At 40.7% G+C, this 18,884-nt stretch overlaps 1 protein-coding gene across 3 annotated transcripts in view; it reads left to right on the top strand.

Annotated features, from left to right (window-relative positions):
- LOC128688024 (uncharacterized) overlaps window positions 1-18,884 on the top strand; it is a 232,074-nt gene that overhangs the window by 188,853 nt on the left and 24,337 nt on the right. For 2 of the 3 annotated variants that reach the window (XM_070083757.1, XM_070083756.1), the window contains one exon: window positions 3,803-3,928. The exons of the other annotated variant lie outside the window; for it this stretch is intronic. In XM_070083757.1, coding sequence (XP_069939858.1) covers window positions 3,803-3,928 — 126 coding nt within the window. The remainder of the gene's footprint in view (window positions 1-3,802; window positions 3,929-18,884) is intronic. 3 annotated transcript variants of the gene reach the window in all.

The raw sequence follows: 18,884 nt of genomic DNA, 5'->3' as shown, positions 1-18,884 counted from the left end.
CCATGTGTTATTCAGTGTATTTTACCTGATTTTTTTTTTATCATGTGCCATTTTCAGGAATGTAACTACTATGTTAGAAGACAGTCAGCTGTAGCTTAACCCCTTAAGTGTCCAAATGTAGATTTACGTTCTCTGTCCCAGTGCTCCAGATATTTAAAAAAAAAAAATCTCGTTTTTTTTTTTAATTAAAGAGGGCAACTTTCTGTGTGTAATAAAAAAAAAAAATTGAGGGTCAGTACTTACTGAGATATAAGACCACGAAGTTGGAGCTGGATGTTCACCTGATGGCAACATGGCATCCTGCTGCGTGCAGAAGTGTTGCTGATATACCTTTTTTCTCGTTTTCTTTTTTTAATTTATATAACTTTTATGTTCTGATAATTACAATTTGTAGTAGTTCTTGTGATTTCATTGCCAGTGTTTATTGACACTAATATTAGGTACTGAAATAGTTCTCAAATAGTCACTAACACACTGACAGGTGAACATTTTCACCTGCCTTGGTAACGTACTATTGTGCAGAAATACGTATATACAAAGTATTTATAGGTCCCAGCAATGTTTTAGACATTCTGGAGTATATATGAAACTCCTTGACGAATGTCCACTCCACAGTGCAGCAGTGGAGTGACATTTGATGATCGTGCACTGCCTTGGCTTTATTTGTTTTCACTGTTACACATAAACATGTCTGTCTGTCTCTCACTGTGTCTGTCTGTCTGCCTGTCTGTCTGTCTAGCTCTGTCTGTTTATTTCTGTCTAGCTCTGTCTCTGTTTATGTCTGTCTCTGCTTATCTGTCTTTTTTCCTATCTCTCCATCTGTTTGTCTCTCTGTCACATAGAGCCACTCATGAACCAACAGTTATTACACACAATGCAGAGTCATCATGTGTGATTCCTGAACAAGTGAAAATTCATATTACTTGCCAGTCATGCTTATTATGCTTTATATCTACAAGCACTGAATAGCACTTTGTCTGAATGTTTTGGGTTATCCTAGGTAATTTACACTATGAATAATAACTGTATTTATGTGTACCTGTGAGACAGGGATAGACAGAGACAGAGATAGACAGAGATGGAGATAGAGACAGGGATAGACAGAGACAGAGATAGAGACAAGGATAGACAGAGATAGAGATAGATACAGACAGACTGACAGACATAGAGACAGCCAAAGTCAATCAGTCAGTCAGCCACCCAACCATCCAGCAGCCAGCCAGCCAGCTTGCCTACCAAACACATATTACACATGTTCCAGAATTGTTTCTCTTCACTTAGGGCATAGGCTATAGGACATTCTAGCAGGATGACACTACCAGTGGTATCAGAATTGAAAGGATGTTGCACATTGGTTATTATCGAGGTTTTTGATATTTCCTCAACCACTTGTAGCCACATCCATCTTAAAGCCACTAAACTCAAGGTCAGCATCACTTTCCTCTTAAAAGGGGAGTGTTAATACAACATGACATCAGTGAATCCCTGGTCTTTGCCACACTGTTTGCTCAATTGAACTGGTGCTCACAACTGTGCACACCGAATGTTAAGACCCATTGTGTACTTACCAAGCATCTCAGACTAGTCATGCCAAATTTGGAGGCAGGAAAAATAAAACATTGACCTACGTTAGGAGCGCTAGCAGTAACAATGTAGATCTACGTTTGGACAGTTAAGGGGTTAAAATAAATTGTTATTAATTACTTTGTAGATGAATTGCTGATGTAGTATACACTTTTTCATTTCTCATTGGCTTTGCATTCATTTAATTAAATAAAAAGTCAGTATTTTGTAGATAAAAGTAATTTAGAATACTAAATAAAATGTGTTTTTTGATGACTTACATAGCCACTTGAAGGCTTAAGACAAGTTAAGGGGGATGTTCAGTTGCAGTCATAAAAATCTTTATTTTTTTATATTAGGATAAAAATTTGATAAAAGCTCAGGTATCTGGTCTTTCTGATATATTTTGATTGTGAATAAGAAATGTGTAAATATATGTATTTATAAATTATAATCATATTATACCCATGTCCCATTACCTGCCATTTGTCATGGAGACTAAACTTATCTTTAAGTTTATCTTCCTGAATATCTCTGATTTTTTTTATAATGTAAATATATCTGGTGGCAAACACTGGGAATCCTCTCCTTCTTTATAAAGCTTGCCTCTCGTGGCAAACGAGTAATATGGCCTTGTAGATTTTTTGATAAATTATAATCAGCAGTATTTTTTCTTACATGATCATGTTAGAAAACATAGTTTGTCTAGACTTTCTTATGGCCCATTGAGTTTGTAATTGCATTTATAATTTTGTACATCATCAGAGCATGTATCTTGGGTAACACTAGTAGTTATACTGCATATTTTATGTACAGTAGCCCAATAATAAGAGTAATAATTATTGAATAATGATCTAATAATAAAATAATGTAAAACAAGTTAGTTATTATTTATAATTGGGCTTGGGAATATTTATGTGAATTACAGTGGACTCTCTTGGGCTAACTGAACCAAGTTTACTTCCTTTTACTGGATATCTTCTCTTTGTTCTGCGCTGAATGAGCAAACAAATTGCATTCAGCTAGCAACTCACAGCTTGGCCAGGGGTGGCCAGGGTGGAAAAGCTCAAAACTGGTCACAAGTGAGTTTCAGTGCATTAGTGGTCACACCAGTGTAAATGTAAGGTACAGTGGAACCTCGGTTTTTGTCATTAATTCATTCCAGAAAGTCTGACGAAAACCAAATTTGGCAAAAACTGCAGCAATGTATCCCATACGAAATAATGTAAATCCAATTAATTCATCCCAGACACCCAAAAATATTAACAAAAAATACATTTTATAGAGAATAACTGTAGTTTTACATATGGAAAACAATGAGAAATAAATATAAAGGACTAATGAAATGGATAGATGAACATTTAACATCACTTTTACCTCTGTTGAAGACTCTTCTTGGCTTATGGAAGACAGCGAAGAGGGGAGAGGGAGGAGAGGTTATCTCTATACCACTATCACTACCACCCTCTACCACCATCACAACCACTACCACCCTCTACCACCATCACTGCCACCCTCTACCACCATCACAACCACTACCACCCTCTACCACCATCACTGCCACCCTCTACCACCATCACTACCACCATCACTACCACCCTCTACCACCATCACTACCACCTTCTACCTCCATCACTACTACCCTCTACCACCATCACAACCACTACCACCATCATAACCACTACCACCCTCTACCACCATCACTACCACTACCACCCTCTACCGATGAGAAACAAAGCCAGACTGACTCAGAATGTGTGGGATGCTTTGTGTGGGGCGCAGGCGGACACATTCGATACAGTGGACCACTGTCATCTTGACAAAAACCGAGGTGATGAACGAAAACTGGGGCAAAATTTTTAATGAAAATCGTTAAAAACTGAATTCGACGAAAACCAGTGCAAACGAAAACTGAGGTTCCACTGTATATAGTATTGTACTGAGAGATGGCATTTGGTATACAACTTTACACGTGGGATCTGAAAGAGCTGCTAAGTTTCCCATGTGTTTTACAGTACGTTTGTTATTTGACCTTTCCTTGAATGTCTCTGAAAGTTTGATATCACTTACGTAGCAAGGTCTTAGTTTAGTTTTATATTCGGAAGCATTGTTAAGTTTTGAAAAAATGTTCTTGAAATTTTTGAAGTTCTAATGATCTGTATTTTCATAGTAGTTTTGTATACAGTCAAGAAAATTTTACAAATAGAGAGTTAATAGTTAGACTAATTTTTTTTCTCAGGTGAGATCCAGTGAAGGCGTTGTTCAGTTGACTCAGGGCATGGTTGGCATACCCATTTCAATACCTCTCGAGTCCTCTGCTGGTTCATCACTTCAGGGACTAGTTTATGTTGCCACCAGCGTTCAGGTGAGCTTTCTTGGCTCTTAACTTACAAATGTTTGTACGAACAGTGCCTTACATTCTTCCCAGAGGGTATAGCTAATTAGCTTAGAAAGGATTGTTTCTTCATTAATGCTTGTTCAGATTAAGGCTATTTCATTTATTGTTAGGTGTCTACATCGTAAGATACTATATATACTTGACTATAGTCAGACTCTTTGTATAGGATGTCCAGGCTTTTTTAAAAAAAAATTTAATTTGTGAACTTTTTGAATGCATTAGATAGGAGTGAGTGGAGTCAAGTTGTTTTTATGATGTGTTGTTGGAGTGTGAGTGACGTAACTTACAAGCAAACCATAACTAGTACTCATGGAATTAAGGGCATTTATGGATGAAAAAGATTCAGTTGCAATTAAGGTATCATCCTTTGATACATGGACTCATTTGAGTACAAGGAGTATAGCAAACATTGAGGGATTCGGAGAAGCTGATTAGCTGCACTTTAGTCTTGGAAGTGTGAAGTTCAGTACTCTGAAGGAGGGGTAGGGTTGTTGCAATTTGGATGGCCAGTCTAAACTGTGGTGTCAGCATGCTTCTGGTAAGAGAGTGATTGAGTGAATGACTGAAAGTGTTCCTTCTTTTTCAGGTCACCTTACCTTGGAAAAGAGCTGGGATGTTCAAAAATAATAATAATTTGGAGATTATAGAAGAGGTGTGGAGTCACCAAAAGTATTATTCTGAAGGCTTAGGGGGAATTGTTGAGTTGGTTTGGATGTTTATAGAGGATGAAGAAAAATAGGATGCCTAGAGGGTGTATAAATTCATGGATGGAGGGAAGAAAGGGTAGGTTTTCCTAGGAATGGTTGGAGGGAGTGGGTAAAAGAGGTGTGAGTGCTAGGGGCTTGAACATCCAACAGTTATGTGACTATGTTAGATAAGAGTGAATGGAGGTGAGTGCTTTTTTTATGATTAGACATGCTGTTGAGTGTGAGCAGGGTAACATTCATGAAGGGATTCAGGGAAATCAGTTAGCCAGACTCGAGTCCTGGAGGTGGAAAGTATAGTGCCTGCACTCTGAAGGAGGGATGGGAAAGTTGCGGGTTGGACGGCAGTATCAATGCACTTCTGATGAAAGTGTTTTCTTCTTTGTCAAGTCATCCTTCTTCAGTTGGAGATGACTGGAGTGTTAAAAAAAAAAGGACAGCTGGATTGTTAAAACATATATGTTTGTAGGATATTTTACATTGGTTTCTCATTGCCTTTGTGCTGGACCTCCTTTGTGGATATTGTTGGGATCCATCTACAGTTCTACTTTTTCAGAATTTCTGAGAGGTGCATTGCTGAAGTTTCATGGATTTCATCCTGGCCTACTTTCCTTCGTGTTAGATGTACCCTCTCTGCATGTACATGGTGGGGTCTCTGATAACCTGTCATCTGTATTGAAGATCCAGATAGTTTTTTTCATAACATTTGCTCATCTTACAAATCATATATCTGACATAAGCACAAAGCTCCTAAAATTCTGAAATAGAAAACATACCCACTTGGGTATTCCATAAAAATAAAAGTTTGACATTATTTTTTGTCTTGCCTCTTCGTAATGTTTCACTCGAAAAAAAAAAAATTTAGCGCTTAGTTTCAAAAATTTTGGGGTTCATTTAGGGGTTCCTGAATGTCCTCAAATGTAGCATATATTAGTATGATGAATCTTTCTTTCAACGCACCGGCCGTATCCCACCGAGGCGGGGTGGCCCAAAAGGAAAAACGAAAGTTTCTCCTTTTACATTTAGTAATATATACAGGAGAAGAGGTTACTAGCCCCTTGCTCCCGGCATTTTAGTTGCCTCTTACAACACGCATGGCTTATGGAGGAAGAATTCTGTTCCACTTCCCCAGGAGATAAGAGGAAATAAACAAGAATAAGAACTAGAAAGAAAATAGAAGAAAACCTAGAGGGGTGTGTATATATATGCTTGTACATATATGTGTAATGTGACCTAAGTGTAAGTAGAAGTAGCAAGACGTACCTGAAATCTTGCATGTTCATGAGACAGAGAAAAGGACACCAGCAATCCTACCATCATGTAAAACAATTACAGGCTTTCGTTTCACACTCACTTGGGAGGACGGTAGTGCCCCCCTGGGTGGTTGCTGTCTACCAACCTACTACCTACAAGCATGATGAATATTATAGCAAAAATGTGGTTCATGATTGTCAAGAGTAAACAGAATTGCTCTTTTGGGCAATAATAGTATAAGGATTATTATTATTACATTCATGAGGGGTGCACTAAACCCATAGGGGTCATTCAGCGCCTTGGGGAATGGAAGGCATTCAGACTTGATTGAAGGAATTGACACAAAGGATCAATTCCTTTGATCAGGAGCACCTCGCCAACATCAATGAACCTCGAGGTGAGTGTAAGGAAGAACAATTTTTTTTATTATTAACACATCGGCCATCTCCCACCAAGGGAAGGCGGCCTGAAAAAGAAAAACTTTCATCATCATTCACTCCATCACTGTCTTGCCAGAGGCACACTTACACTACAGTTATAAAACTGCAACATTAACATCCCTCCTTCAGAGTACCTACACTGTACTTCCCATCTCCAGGACTCAAATCCAGCCTGCTGGTTTCTCTGAATCCCTTCATAAATGTTACCTTGCTCACACTCCAACAGCACGTTAAGTCCTAAAAACCATTTGTCTCCATTCACTCCTATCTAGCAAGCTCATGCATGCTTGCTGGAAGTCCAAGCCTCTTGCATACAAAACCTCCTTTACCACCCCCCCTCCAACCTTTCCTAGGCCTACCCCTACCCCGCCTTCCCTCTACCACAGATTTATACACTCTCGAAGTCATTCTGTTTTGTTCCATTCTCTCTACATGTCTGAACCACCTCAACAACCCCTCCTCAGCCCTCTGGACAATAGTTTTGGTAATCCTGCACCTCCTCCTAATTTCCAAACTACGAATTGTCTGCATTATATTCACACAACACATTGCCCTCAGACATGATATCTCCACTGCCTCCAGCCTTCTCCTTGTTACAACAATCCACGTTGGTAGATAAGACACATAGGCAACATTTAGGCAACTTTATTCTGAAACGTTTTGCCTACACAGTAGGCTTCTTCAGTCGAGTACAGAAAGTAGGCAGGAGCAGTAGAGATGTGAAGACGATGTAATCAGTCCATCACCCTTGAAGTCATAGTTTTGAGGTTGTCAGTCCTTCATCCTGGAGAAGTTCTGTTCCAAAGTATGGAACTAACTGAAGATCAAGCGACAGTGTTGAGACTTAAGTACTGTAGGAAGGAGAGGTGCAGAGTAGTAGTAGTGAGAATGTAGCCACTGGGAGGTCATGTCCCTCTCAGATCAAACAATTCTCACTTGTAAAAGTTGTCCAAGGTGTTTTCTCTTCTGTACCAAGATGCCATTGTGTTGCAGTGTCTGACAGAGTGGTTATCGAATGGTATACAATACCGACAGGTTGGTAGATAAGACACATATGTGTCTTATCTACCAACCTGTCAGTATTGTATACCATTCGATAACCACAACATTCCACCCATACTTCACACCCATATAAGAGCATTGGTATAACTCTACTCTCCTACATTCCCTTCTTTGCTTCTATGGACAAAGTTCTTTGTCTCTACAGACTCCTCAGTGCACCACTCACCTTTTTCTCCTCACCAATTCTATGATTCACCTCATCTTTCATAGACCCATCTGCTGACACATCCACTCCTAAATATCTGAATACCTCCTCCATACTCTCTCCCTCCAATCTGATGTCTTATCTACCAACCTGTCGGTATTGTATACCATTCGGTAACCACAACATTCCACCCATACTTCACACCCATGTAAGAGCATTGGTATAACTCTACTCTCCTACATTCCCTTCTTTGCTTCTATGGACAAAGTTCTTTGTCTCTACAGACTCCTCAGTGCACCACTCACCTTTTTCTCCTCACCAATTCTATGATTCACCTCATCTTTCATAGACCCATCTGCTGGCACATCCACTCCTAAATATCTGAATACCTCCTCCATACTCTCTCCCTCCAATCTGATGTCTTATCTACCAACCTGTCGGTATTGTATACCATTCGATAACCACAACATTCCACCCATACTTCACACCCATATAAGAGCATTGGTATAACTCTACTCTCCTACATTCCCTTCTTTGCTTCTATGGACAAAGTTCTTTGTCTCTACAGACTCCTCAGTGCACCACTCACCTTTTTCTCCTCACCAATTCTATGATTCACCTCATCTTTCATAGACCCATCTGCTGACACATCCACTCCTTAATATCTGAATATCTGAATACTTCCTCCATACTCTCTCCCTCCAATCTGATATCCAATCTTTCATCACCTAATTTTTTTGTTATCCTCATCACCTTACTCTTTACTATATTCACTTTTAATTTTCTTCTTTTACATACCCTACCAAACTCATCCACAAACCTCTGCAACTTCTTTTCAGAATCTCCCAAAAGCACAGTGTCACCAGCAAAGAGCAACTGTGACAACTCCTACTTTGTGTTAGATTCTTTATCTACTAACCCCACACCTCTTGCCAACACCTGAGCACTCACTTCTCTTATAACCCCATTTATAAATACGTATATTGAACAACCTTGGTGATATCACACATCCTTGTCTAAGGCCTACTTTTTCTGGGAAATAATCTCCCTCTCCTATATACCCTAATCTGAGCCTCACTATCCTCATAAAAACTTTAAACAGCTTTTAGTAACTTATCTCCTATTCCATCATTTACAACATCTACCACATTGCTCCCCTATCCACACTGTCATATGCCTTTTCCAAATCCATTAATGCCACAAAAACCTCTTTACCCTTATCTAAATGCTGTTCACCTATATGTTTAACTGTAAACACTTGGTCTACACACCCCCTACCTTTCCTAAAGCCTCCTTGTTCATCTGCTATCCTACTCTCCATCTTACTCTTAATTCTTTCAGTAATAACTCAACCATACACTTTACCAGGTATACTCAACAGACTTATTCTCCTATAATGTTTGCACTCTCTTTTGTCCCCATTGGCTTTATACAAAGGAACTATGCATGCTTTCTGCCAGTCTCTAGGTACCTTACCCTCTTCCATACATTTATTAAATAAAGGCACCAACCACTCCACTACTTTTAACATTTCTCGCTTTATCCCATCAACCCCAGCTGCCTTACCTCCTTTCATTCTACCCACTGCCTCACGAAATTCCTCCACACTCACAACTGGCTATTCCTCACTCCTACAAGATGTTATTCCTCCTTGCCTCATACACGAAATCACAGCTTCCCTATCATCAATGTTTAACAATTCCTCAAAATATTCCCTCCATCTTCCCAATACCTCTAACCCTCCTTTTAATAACACTCCTCTGTTATTTTTAACTATCAAATCCATTCGTTCCCTTGGCTTACTCAACTTATTAATCTCACTCCTAAACTTTTTTTTTATTTTCAACAAAATTTGTTTATAACATCTCACCCACTCTCTCATTTGCTCTCTTTTTACATTGCAGTTAGGGTAAGATATAAACAACTATTGGAGGATAGATAGGCTAGCAAGAGCATAGGCAATGGGGTTGAAGATGTATGGGGTAGGTTTAAGAATGTAGCACTAAGAGTGTTCAGCAGAAGTTTGTGGTTATAGGAAAGTGGGTGTGGGAGGGAAGTTGAGTGACTGGTGGAATGATGAAGGCAGAGAGCAAGATTGCAGATGGACAAGGAGGCTTTCAGAAGGGTAGGGGATGTGTAGACCAAGTATTTACATTGAAGCATACAAGTGAACAGTATTTAGATAGAGGTAAGATGGCTTTTTTGCTTCATTCATAGATTGAGAAAAAGGCATAAGATAGGGTAGATAGGGGAGCAATGTGGTAGATGTTGCAAGTGTATAGAATAGGTGGATGATTGCTGGGAGCAGTTGAAGAGGTTTTATGAGGATAGTGAGGCACAAGTTAGGGTATATAGGAGAGAGGGAGATTATTTTCCACACAAAGTAAGCCTTAGACAGGGATGTGTGATGTCACCATGGCTGTTTAATATATTTATAGATGGGGTTGCAAAAGAAGTGTGTGCTGGGGTGCTCGTGATAGGTATGGGATTAAAACATGCAGAATCTAATACAAAATGGAAGTTGTCACAGTTACTTTATGCCAGTGACACTGTACTTTTGGGAGATTTTGAAGAAAAGTTTCAAAGGTTGGTGGATGAATTTAGGAAGGCATATAAAAGAAAAAATTAACCCCTTTCGGTGTCGGCCCTGTAGTTCTATGGCTTTGAAGCCATTGTTGGCCCCATAATACTACACCATGAACTCAGCTCACTCAGATAAGCTGTGAGCAGTAAATTTGGGCTGAGATGTAAGAGAATGGGTCTGTGTGGTAAGTGTGCACCATATAAAAAACCCTGCAGCACACAGTGAATAATGAGAAAAAAAACTGCAACCGTGTTTTTGGTTTAAAACAGCAACTTTGCAGTGTATTTTTGTATGGTTTTTATGGTTGTACTTTTGGTTTCTTGATTTCCTATGATAGAATGGAAGATGTTTTACAGAAATAGAGATGATTTTGATTGGTTTTAGGATTGAAAGTAGCTTGAAATTGAGCTCAAAGTAGCAGAAATTTTCAATTTTTGCCGATATTCCAGGTCCAACTGGCCAATTTGATACACATTTAGAAATGAACTGACTATTATTTGTACAGTTTTTACAATAATGCAGTAGTTTGCATAACAGTAAATCTTCAATTTTTTTGTGTGAATAAAATTTCACAGTTGAAAGCAAGCATAATATAAGTGGGGCCTGGAGATGTGACTAATCAAATCAAATCAAAATCAAAATTTTATTTCTTTGCCAAGGTTACAGTGTGTGTTTACATTTCATAATTTGATTGGTACAAAGAAAGCCACTATCATGTCTAGGTATTTTGGGCAGACTTAACCTAATATCTAATTCAAGACTACCTAAGTCTAGACAGGTAAAGAGTGGTAGATTACAAATATTCAATATTTTACGCTATTATTAATATGAGGTAGAACAATTTATGATACAAACTTACATTTTTAAGTTTGTAATTAAGTTTGTTTGCTCTAAGGAACAGAGGAAATGCTTTCTAGTGCCAGAAATGTGTACATTGTTTATTTTGGACCCTATTTTAAAGCTGACAGTTTTTTAATTTTGTGTGAAATTTGCCAAATTACCAATTTCTGATCACTGTATTGGGTAGTTGAAATAGGTACATGGGCAGTTTCTTGTACAGTGGACCCCCGACATTCAAAGGCATCGACATTCGATGCATTTTAACGCAAAAATTTCGCTTCGACATTCGATGGAAAACCCGACATTCGATACAATTCGTACAAGACGTGTCCACGTGTGGCCTGAACTGCCCCGTGTGTGCCAGTGTTTACAAGCCAGCCAGTGTGCGCGCATCTAAGGATACATTTGGTACATTCTATATTATCCATATTATCACTGTTTTTGGTGCTTGTTTCTGCAAAATAAGTAACCATGGACCCCAAGAAAGCTTCTAGTGCCAACCCTTCGAGAAAAAAGGTGCTAATGACTATTGAAATGAAGAAAGAGATAATTGCAAAGTACGAAAGTGGAGTGCGTGTGTCGGAGTGCATGATGATTTGGTAAAGAAATTTCCTGCAACTAGTGGTGATGTGAGTGAAGTTAAGGCCAGCAAAGGTTGGTTTGAAAGATTTAAGAATCATAGTGGCATACACAGTGTGGTAAGGCATGGTGAGGCTCTCAGTTCAAGTCCTAATGGAAGGAGATTTCCCTTTTAAACACTAACACCATCCACACTCTCCCTCTCCTCTCATCCCATCAATCATCACCAGATCTTCATTAAAGGTGTAAGTATCAATTATTCTATTGTTATTAATCTATTGTTATTGTTGTTATTGTAATTATTCTATTGCATTAAACTTAATATTTCATGTGGTAAATTTTTTTTTTTAATACTTTTGGGTGTCTTGCATGGATTAATTTGATTTCCATTATTTCTTATGGGGAAAATTAATTCGACTTTCGATATTTTCAACATTCGATAGCTCTCAGGAACGGATTAGTATCGAATGTCGAGGGTCCACTGTACTTGATCAATAGAATAGAAGGAATCCCAGTGAAAAAGTTATTGGTCGACTGGAACAATGTAATTGGCCAAAATAGGGTGCAGAGTGGGCAAAACTGATGTGTATACGTATATCACTGAGACCGTTAACTTTGCAAGAGCGTAATTCCATAAGTTTTCAGTCAAATTTCATACTTTTGGTTTCATTACATTCAGAAAAAGATTCTCTATCATTTCATAAAATAAACTATTTTTGTTTTAAATTCTTCAACCCTGAGAGCAAGTTTTGAGATCAGGGGTCTCGACCCTGAAAAGGTTAACCCTTTGAGGGTTGACAGGCCCTCTCCCAAACTTGTTCTCAGGGTCGAAAAATTTTAGAAAAAAAAAAAATTTCTTGTGAAATGATAGAGCATATTTTTGAGTGTTATAGGCCAGTTTTTTTTTTTTTTTTTGCGATCAATACTTGCCAAGATATGGAGGCATGAAGTTGACAGAAAGTGAGCTGCTTACGGCAGCATCGCCAACTGCCAGTCACATGGTAATAGTTTATTTATTATTTTTCTACTTTTTTCTTTTATTTTTTAACACTTTATTTTTTCAAGTAACTTTTATGGCCTGTGAGACCAATATAAGCCATATTTTGGATATATACACTTGTTGTATGCTACAGAATAACTTTATAAACATTGACAGGTGAACATTTTCACCTATTTTAGTCACATACTATTGTCTAGAAATATATACAGTAGGGCCCCACTTACTCGGCAGGTTAGGTTCCAGGCTACTGCCAGAAAGCAGACTTTGCCGGAAAGCAGAACTCCATTTTTTCCATTTATAAATGCATATAAATGCCAGATAACAAGTTTACACTAACGTATATTAAGTTAACAATAGAACTAGACATTAAAAAGTAAAATACACACACAGTACACTCATTATTTACCTCAAAATATTTGTAGTCTTAATGTAGGGCAAAAGGTGAGTAGTATTTACTCTAAGAAGTCAGGTGTGGTAGCCCTCCTGGCCACCCCACCCACACATACTATACTACGATGCTTAACCCTTTGACTGTTTTCGACGTATAAATACGTCTTACGAGCCAATGTTTCTGACGTATATATACTCAATAATTCTAGCGGCTTCAAATCAAGTGGGAGAAAGCTGGTAGGCCCACATGTGAGAGAATGGGTCTGTGTGGTCAGTGTGCACCACATAAAAAAAATCCTGCAGCACACATTGCATAATGAGAAAAAAAAAACTCTGATCGTATTTTTGGAATAAAACGCCGAGTTTGAGGTGTATTTTTGTATAGTATTTATCATTGTATTCGCGTTTTCATGGTCTTAGGTGATAAAATGGAAAACATATTACAGAAATAGAGATGATTTTCATTACTTTTACGATGAAAACGACCTTGAAACTGAGCTCAAAGTAGCGGAAATGTTCGATTTTTACCAATGTTCAAGAGTAAATAAATCACACCACACGTCCAATACACGTCAACTGGGGAGTCTAATATTCTTTCACTAGTGCACTGATATTATTTATACCATTTTTACAATAATGCAGTCGTCTGCATAACAGTAAATTTTGTATTTTTTTGTATGAATGAAAAATCAAAATAGAAAGCAATAATAATATAAGAAGGGCCTAGAGATGTGACTAATGAACAGAGCATATGTTATTTTAGTGCCACGAATGTCTACCTTGTTTATTCTGGACCCTATTTTGAAATTGGCATCTTTTTTATTTTGCGTGAAATTGGCCAAATTGCCAATTTCTGACCACCATATTGGGTAGTCCAAATTAGTAAATGGGAGGTTTCTTGTACTCAGCTGATAGATAAAATGGAGTTCTAAAGAAATAGCTATGAGTTTGGTCAACTGGAACAATGGAATTGGCTGAAAATAGGGCTCAAAGTCGGCGAAATCGCCGATACGCATATGTCGCCGAGACCACTAACTTCGCGGGAGCATAATTCCACGAGTTTTCGACCAAATTTCGAACTTTTGGTGTCATTACCATCGGGAAAAGATTCTCTATCATTTCATAAGAAAAAATAATTTTTTTTTTTCAAAAATTGAGCGACATAGAATGACAGTTTCAGAGAGGGGCCTGAAACAGTCAAAGGGTTAAAGCTCCCTAGAGTGATAAAATGCATATACAGTACACGCATTACTTACCTTAAAATATTTGTAGTTTTAATGGTCTTAATGTAGGGTGAGAGGTGAAAAGTATTTATTTGTAGAAAGTCGTGTGGGAGGTATGGCATCCTGCCTGGCCACTTATACCTACTATGACATTAAGCTCCCTAGAGTGATAAAATGCATATACAGTGGACCCCCGGTTAACGATATTTTTTCATTCCAGAAGTATGTTCAGGTGCCAGTACTGACCGAATTTGTTCCCATAAGGAATATTGTGAAGTAGATTAGTCCATTTCAGACCCCCAAACATACACATACAAACGCACTTACATAAATACACTTACATAATTGGTCGCATTGGGAGGTGATCGTTAAGCGGGGGTCCACTGTAGTATAGTACACTCATTAATTACCTTAAAATATTTGTAGTCTTAATGTAGGGTGAGAGGTGAGTTTTATTTGTATGAAGTCAGGTTGGGAAGTATGGGTAGCCAGGAAGGGCAGCCTTCACCACCCCACCCACACATAATGTTAACAAACCAGATGAATGCGTCTGGTTTTCGTCACAAGCCCTGCAAGTTGCTTGGCTACCACAAGTCCTACAAGTTGCCTGGCTACCACAAGTCTTACAAGTTGCCTGGCTACCACAAGTCCTACAAGTTGCCTGGCTACCACAAGTCCTACAAGTTGCCTGGCTACCACAAGTCCTACAAGTTACCTGGCTACCACAAGTCCTACAAGTTACCTGGCTACCACAAGTCCTACAAGTTACCTGGCTACCACAAGTCCTACAAGTTGCCTGGCTACCACAAGTCCTACAAGTCACCTTCAAGACTAATAAGACACTCTTAGTGATTTTAATGTGTACCTGCATGCCAGCACAGTGTGTAAGTTTACTTAGGTACAGGTACACATACGTATAATTATCAGTTATAATAATAATGTAGGCATGTAGTCCACCTGGGTTACATAGCTACACCTACCTACATAGCTACATGATATTTAATGTGGCCCAGAGCCATATTATTACCATCGACATACCATGTTTACTGACTTTAATCGTTTCTAACATCTACCTTTAGATGCCATCATAAACAAAGGGAGAAGTAATGAATAATTCATGCCGAGAATTGTAAACAAAAGCGTTATGTATTAACCCCTTGACTGTTGCAAACCCAAATCCTGAGGTGTCTCCTGGTGTTGCAAAATTTCAAAAAAAAAAAAAAAAATGTTTTCCTTATGAAATGATAGAGAATATTTTCCTGATTGTAATGACACCAAAAGAATGAAATTTGATGGAAAACTGATGGAATTAGGCTCTAGCGAAGTTAGTGGCCTCGGCAATATTTACGAATCGGTGATTTTGCCCACCTTGAGCCCTATTTTCAGCTAATTCCATTGTTCCAGTCGACCAAACTCATAGCTATTTCTTTAGAACTCCATTTTTTCTATCGATTGAGTACAAGAAACTGCCCATTTACTGATTTCAACTACCCAATAATGTGGTCAGAAATTTGCAATTTGGCCAATTTCAAATTAAAAAAATATACCAATTTCAAAATAGGGTTCAGAATGAACAATGCAGACATTCCTGGCTCTAAAATAAAATTTTTTTTGTTCATCAGTCACATCTCCAGGCCCCTCTGATATTACTCTTGCTTTCTATTTTAAATTATTATTCAAACAAAAATATGGAAGATTTACTGTTATGCAGACTACTGCAATATTGTAATAATTGTATAAATAATGTCAACCCATTCATGACTGCATATTAGAATGGCTAGTTGAACATTTATTGGAAAATTACATCATTTGTTTACTTTTGAACATCGGCAAAAATCAAACATGTCCCCTACTTTGAGCTCCATTTCAAGGTTCTTTTCATAGTAAAATCAATCAAAATCACCTCTATTTCTGTAATATGTTTTCCATTCTATCAATTGAGACCAAGAAAACGAGAATACAACCATAAATACCATACGAAACTAGACCACAAACTCGGCATTTTAATTAAAAAAAAAACGGTCATAGTTCTTTTCTCGTTATGCATTGCATGCTGTGGGATTTTTTTTATATGGTGCACACTGACCGCACAGACCCATTCTCTCACATGTGGGCCTACCAGCTTTCTCGTGCTTGATTTGAAGCCACTAGAATTTGAGTATACTGTATATACGTTATAAATGGTTAAGGGGAGTAACGTAATGTTTTCCCTTCTCCTGGCAACCACACCTCCATAGTATATATAGACATAAAATGTTTATATGTTATGTAACGTGTTTCTTATATAATTTTGAAGAAAATATAATACGTAGATGGATTAATCACTCTCGGGCACATTTAATGTGCCCAGGAGTGATTATTATTAGTATTACATAATGTTTTCCCTCCACCCGGCAACCACACCTCCATACCATATAAACAGCATGTTTATATGCTATGTAACGTGTTTCTTATATAATTTTGAAGAAAACATCATAGGTGGATTAATGAAAATGTCTACATTGACGTAAAATTAGATATTTAATGTTCCCAAGAGCAATTATTATTACATAATACAGAGATGTACATATGGAGAATGTAAACCAACTGGGTGGCCAGCGCTGTATTTGAAAGGCTACTTGCCGTATAGAAAGTTTAAGTCATAATTTGAGATCGCCATATTAGCGGAATGCTGTAAGGCGAAACACCAAAAAGCGGGGCCCTACTGTACATAGTTTTTATAGGTCCCAGCAATGTTTTGGTAGGGAAGGGAGCGTGGGTTTGTGTAAACAACATGGCTGGCTGGCTGACCACCTGGCTTGCTGGTCAGCTGGCTGGCTGACTGGCTGGCTGGCTGGCTGGCTGACCAGCTGGCTGACCAGCTGTGTGGGTGGGTGGGTGGCTGGCTGACTGGCCGGCCAGCCGGCCGGCCAGTCCTCTGTCTCTGTCTCACAGGTACACATGAATACAATTATACATAGTGTAAATTGCCTAGGATACACGGGAGAATATAACAATAATAATAATAATAATAACTGAAGCATGGTGTAAGAGGTGTGCGTCACTCATCTTATCTTATCACTCCACTAATGACAGTGGTGACATTTGATGAGGGTACACTGCCTTCACTTTATTTGTTTTCACTTTACACAAGCATGTCTGTCTGTCTGTCTGCTTGCCTCTCTTTCTGTCTGCCTGTCTCAGAGAGAGCCACTAGTGAACCAGCACAATGCTTCGCATCTGAGTCCTGATACTAATATTTGCTAGCCTGGATTTTTTGGGTTATCCTAGGTAATTTACACTTTGTATAATTGTATTTATGTGTACCTGTGAGACAGACAGCCAGCCAGCCAGCCACCTGACCAGCCAGCCAGCCAGCCAGCCAGCCAGCCAGCCAGCCAGCCAGCCAGCCAGCCAGCCACCTGACCAGCCAGCCAGCCAGCCAGCCAGCCAGCCAGCCAGCCACCTGACCAGCCAGCCAGCCAGCCAGCCAGCCAGCCAGCCAGCCAGCCAGCCAGCCAGCCAGCCAGCCAGCCAGCCAGCCAGCCAGCCAGCCAGCCAGCCAGCCAGCCAGCCAGCCAGCCAGCCAGCCAGCCAGCCAGCCAGCCAGCCAGCCAGCCAGCCAGCCACCTGACCAGCCAGCCAGCCAGCCACCTGACCAGCCAGCCAGCCAGCCAGCCAGCCACCTGACCAGCCAGCCAGCCAGCCAGCCACATGACCAGTCAGCCAGTCAGCCAGCCACCTGACCAGCCAGCCACCTGACCAGCCAGCCAGCCAGCCAGCCACCTGCCACCTGACCAGCCAGCCAGTCAGCCACCTGAAAAACCAGCTAGCCACCTGACCAGCCAGCCAGCCAGCCAGCCAGCCAGCCAGCCAGCCAGCCAGCCAGCCAGCCAGCCAGACAGCCACCTGACCAGCCAGCCAGCCAGCCAGCCAGCCAACCAGCCAGCCAACCAGCCAGCCAGCCAGCCAGCCAGCCAGCCAGCCAGCCAGCCAGCCAGCCAGCCAGCCACCTGAACAGCCAGCCAGCCAGCCACCTGACCAGCCAGCCAGCCAGCCAGCCACCTGACCAGCCAGCCAGCCAGCCAGCCACCTGACCAACCAGCGAGCCAGCCAGCCACCTGACCAACCAGCGAGCCAGCCAGCGAGCCAGCCAGCCACCTGACCAACCAGCGAGCCAGCCAGCCAGCCAGCCAGCCAGCTAGCCACCTGACCAGCCAACCAGCCAGCCAGCCACCTGACCAGCCAGCCAACCACCTGACCAGCCAGCCAGCCAGCCAGCCAGCCAGCCACCTGACCAGCCAGCCACCTGACCAGCCAGCCAGCCACCTGACTAGCCAGCCAGCCAGCCAGCCACCTAACCAGCCAGCCAGCCACCTGACTAGCCAGCCAGCCAGCTACCTGACCAGCCAGCCAGCCACCTGACCAGCCAGCCAGCCAGCCACCTGACCAGCCAGCCAGCCAGGCACCTGACAAGCCAGCCAGCCACCTGACCAGCCAGCCAGCCACCTGACCAGCCATCCATCCAGCCAGCCACCTGACCAGCCAGCTAGCCAGCCAGCCAGCCACCTGACCAGCCAGTCAGCCAGCCAGCCACCTGGCCAGCCAGCCAGCCAGCCACCTGGCCAGCCAGCCACCTGGCCAGCCAGCCACCTGACAAGCCAGCCACCTGGCCAGCCAGCCACCTGACCAGCCAGCCAGCCAGCCACCTGACAAGCCAGCC

The sequence above is a fragment of the Cherax quadricarinatus genome, chromosome 10 (genome assembly GCF_038502225.1).
Source record: "Cherax quadricarinatus isolate ZL_2023a chromosome 10, ASM3850222v1, whole genome shotgun sequence".
NCBI classification, from domain to species: Eukaryota; Metazoa; Arthropoda; class Malacostraca; order Decapoda; family Parastacidae; genus Cherax; species Cherax quadricarinatus.
This window is presented reverse-complemented; position numbering and strand designations above follow the sequence as displayed.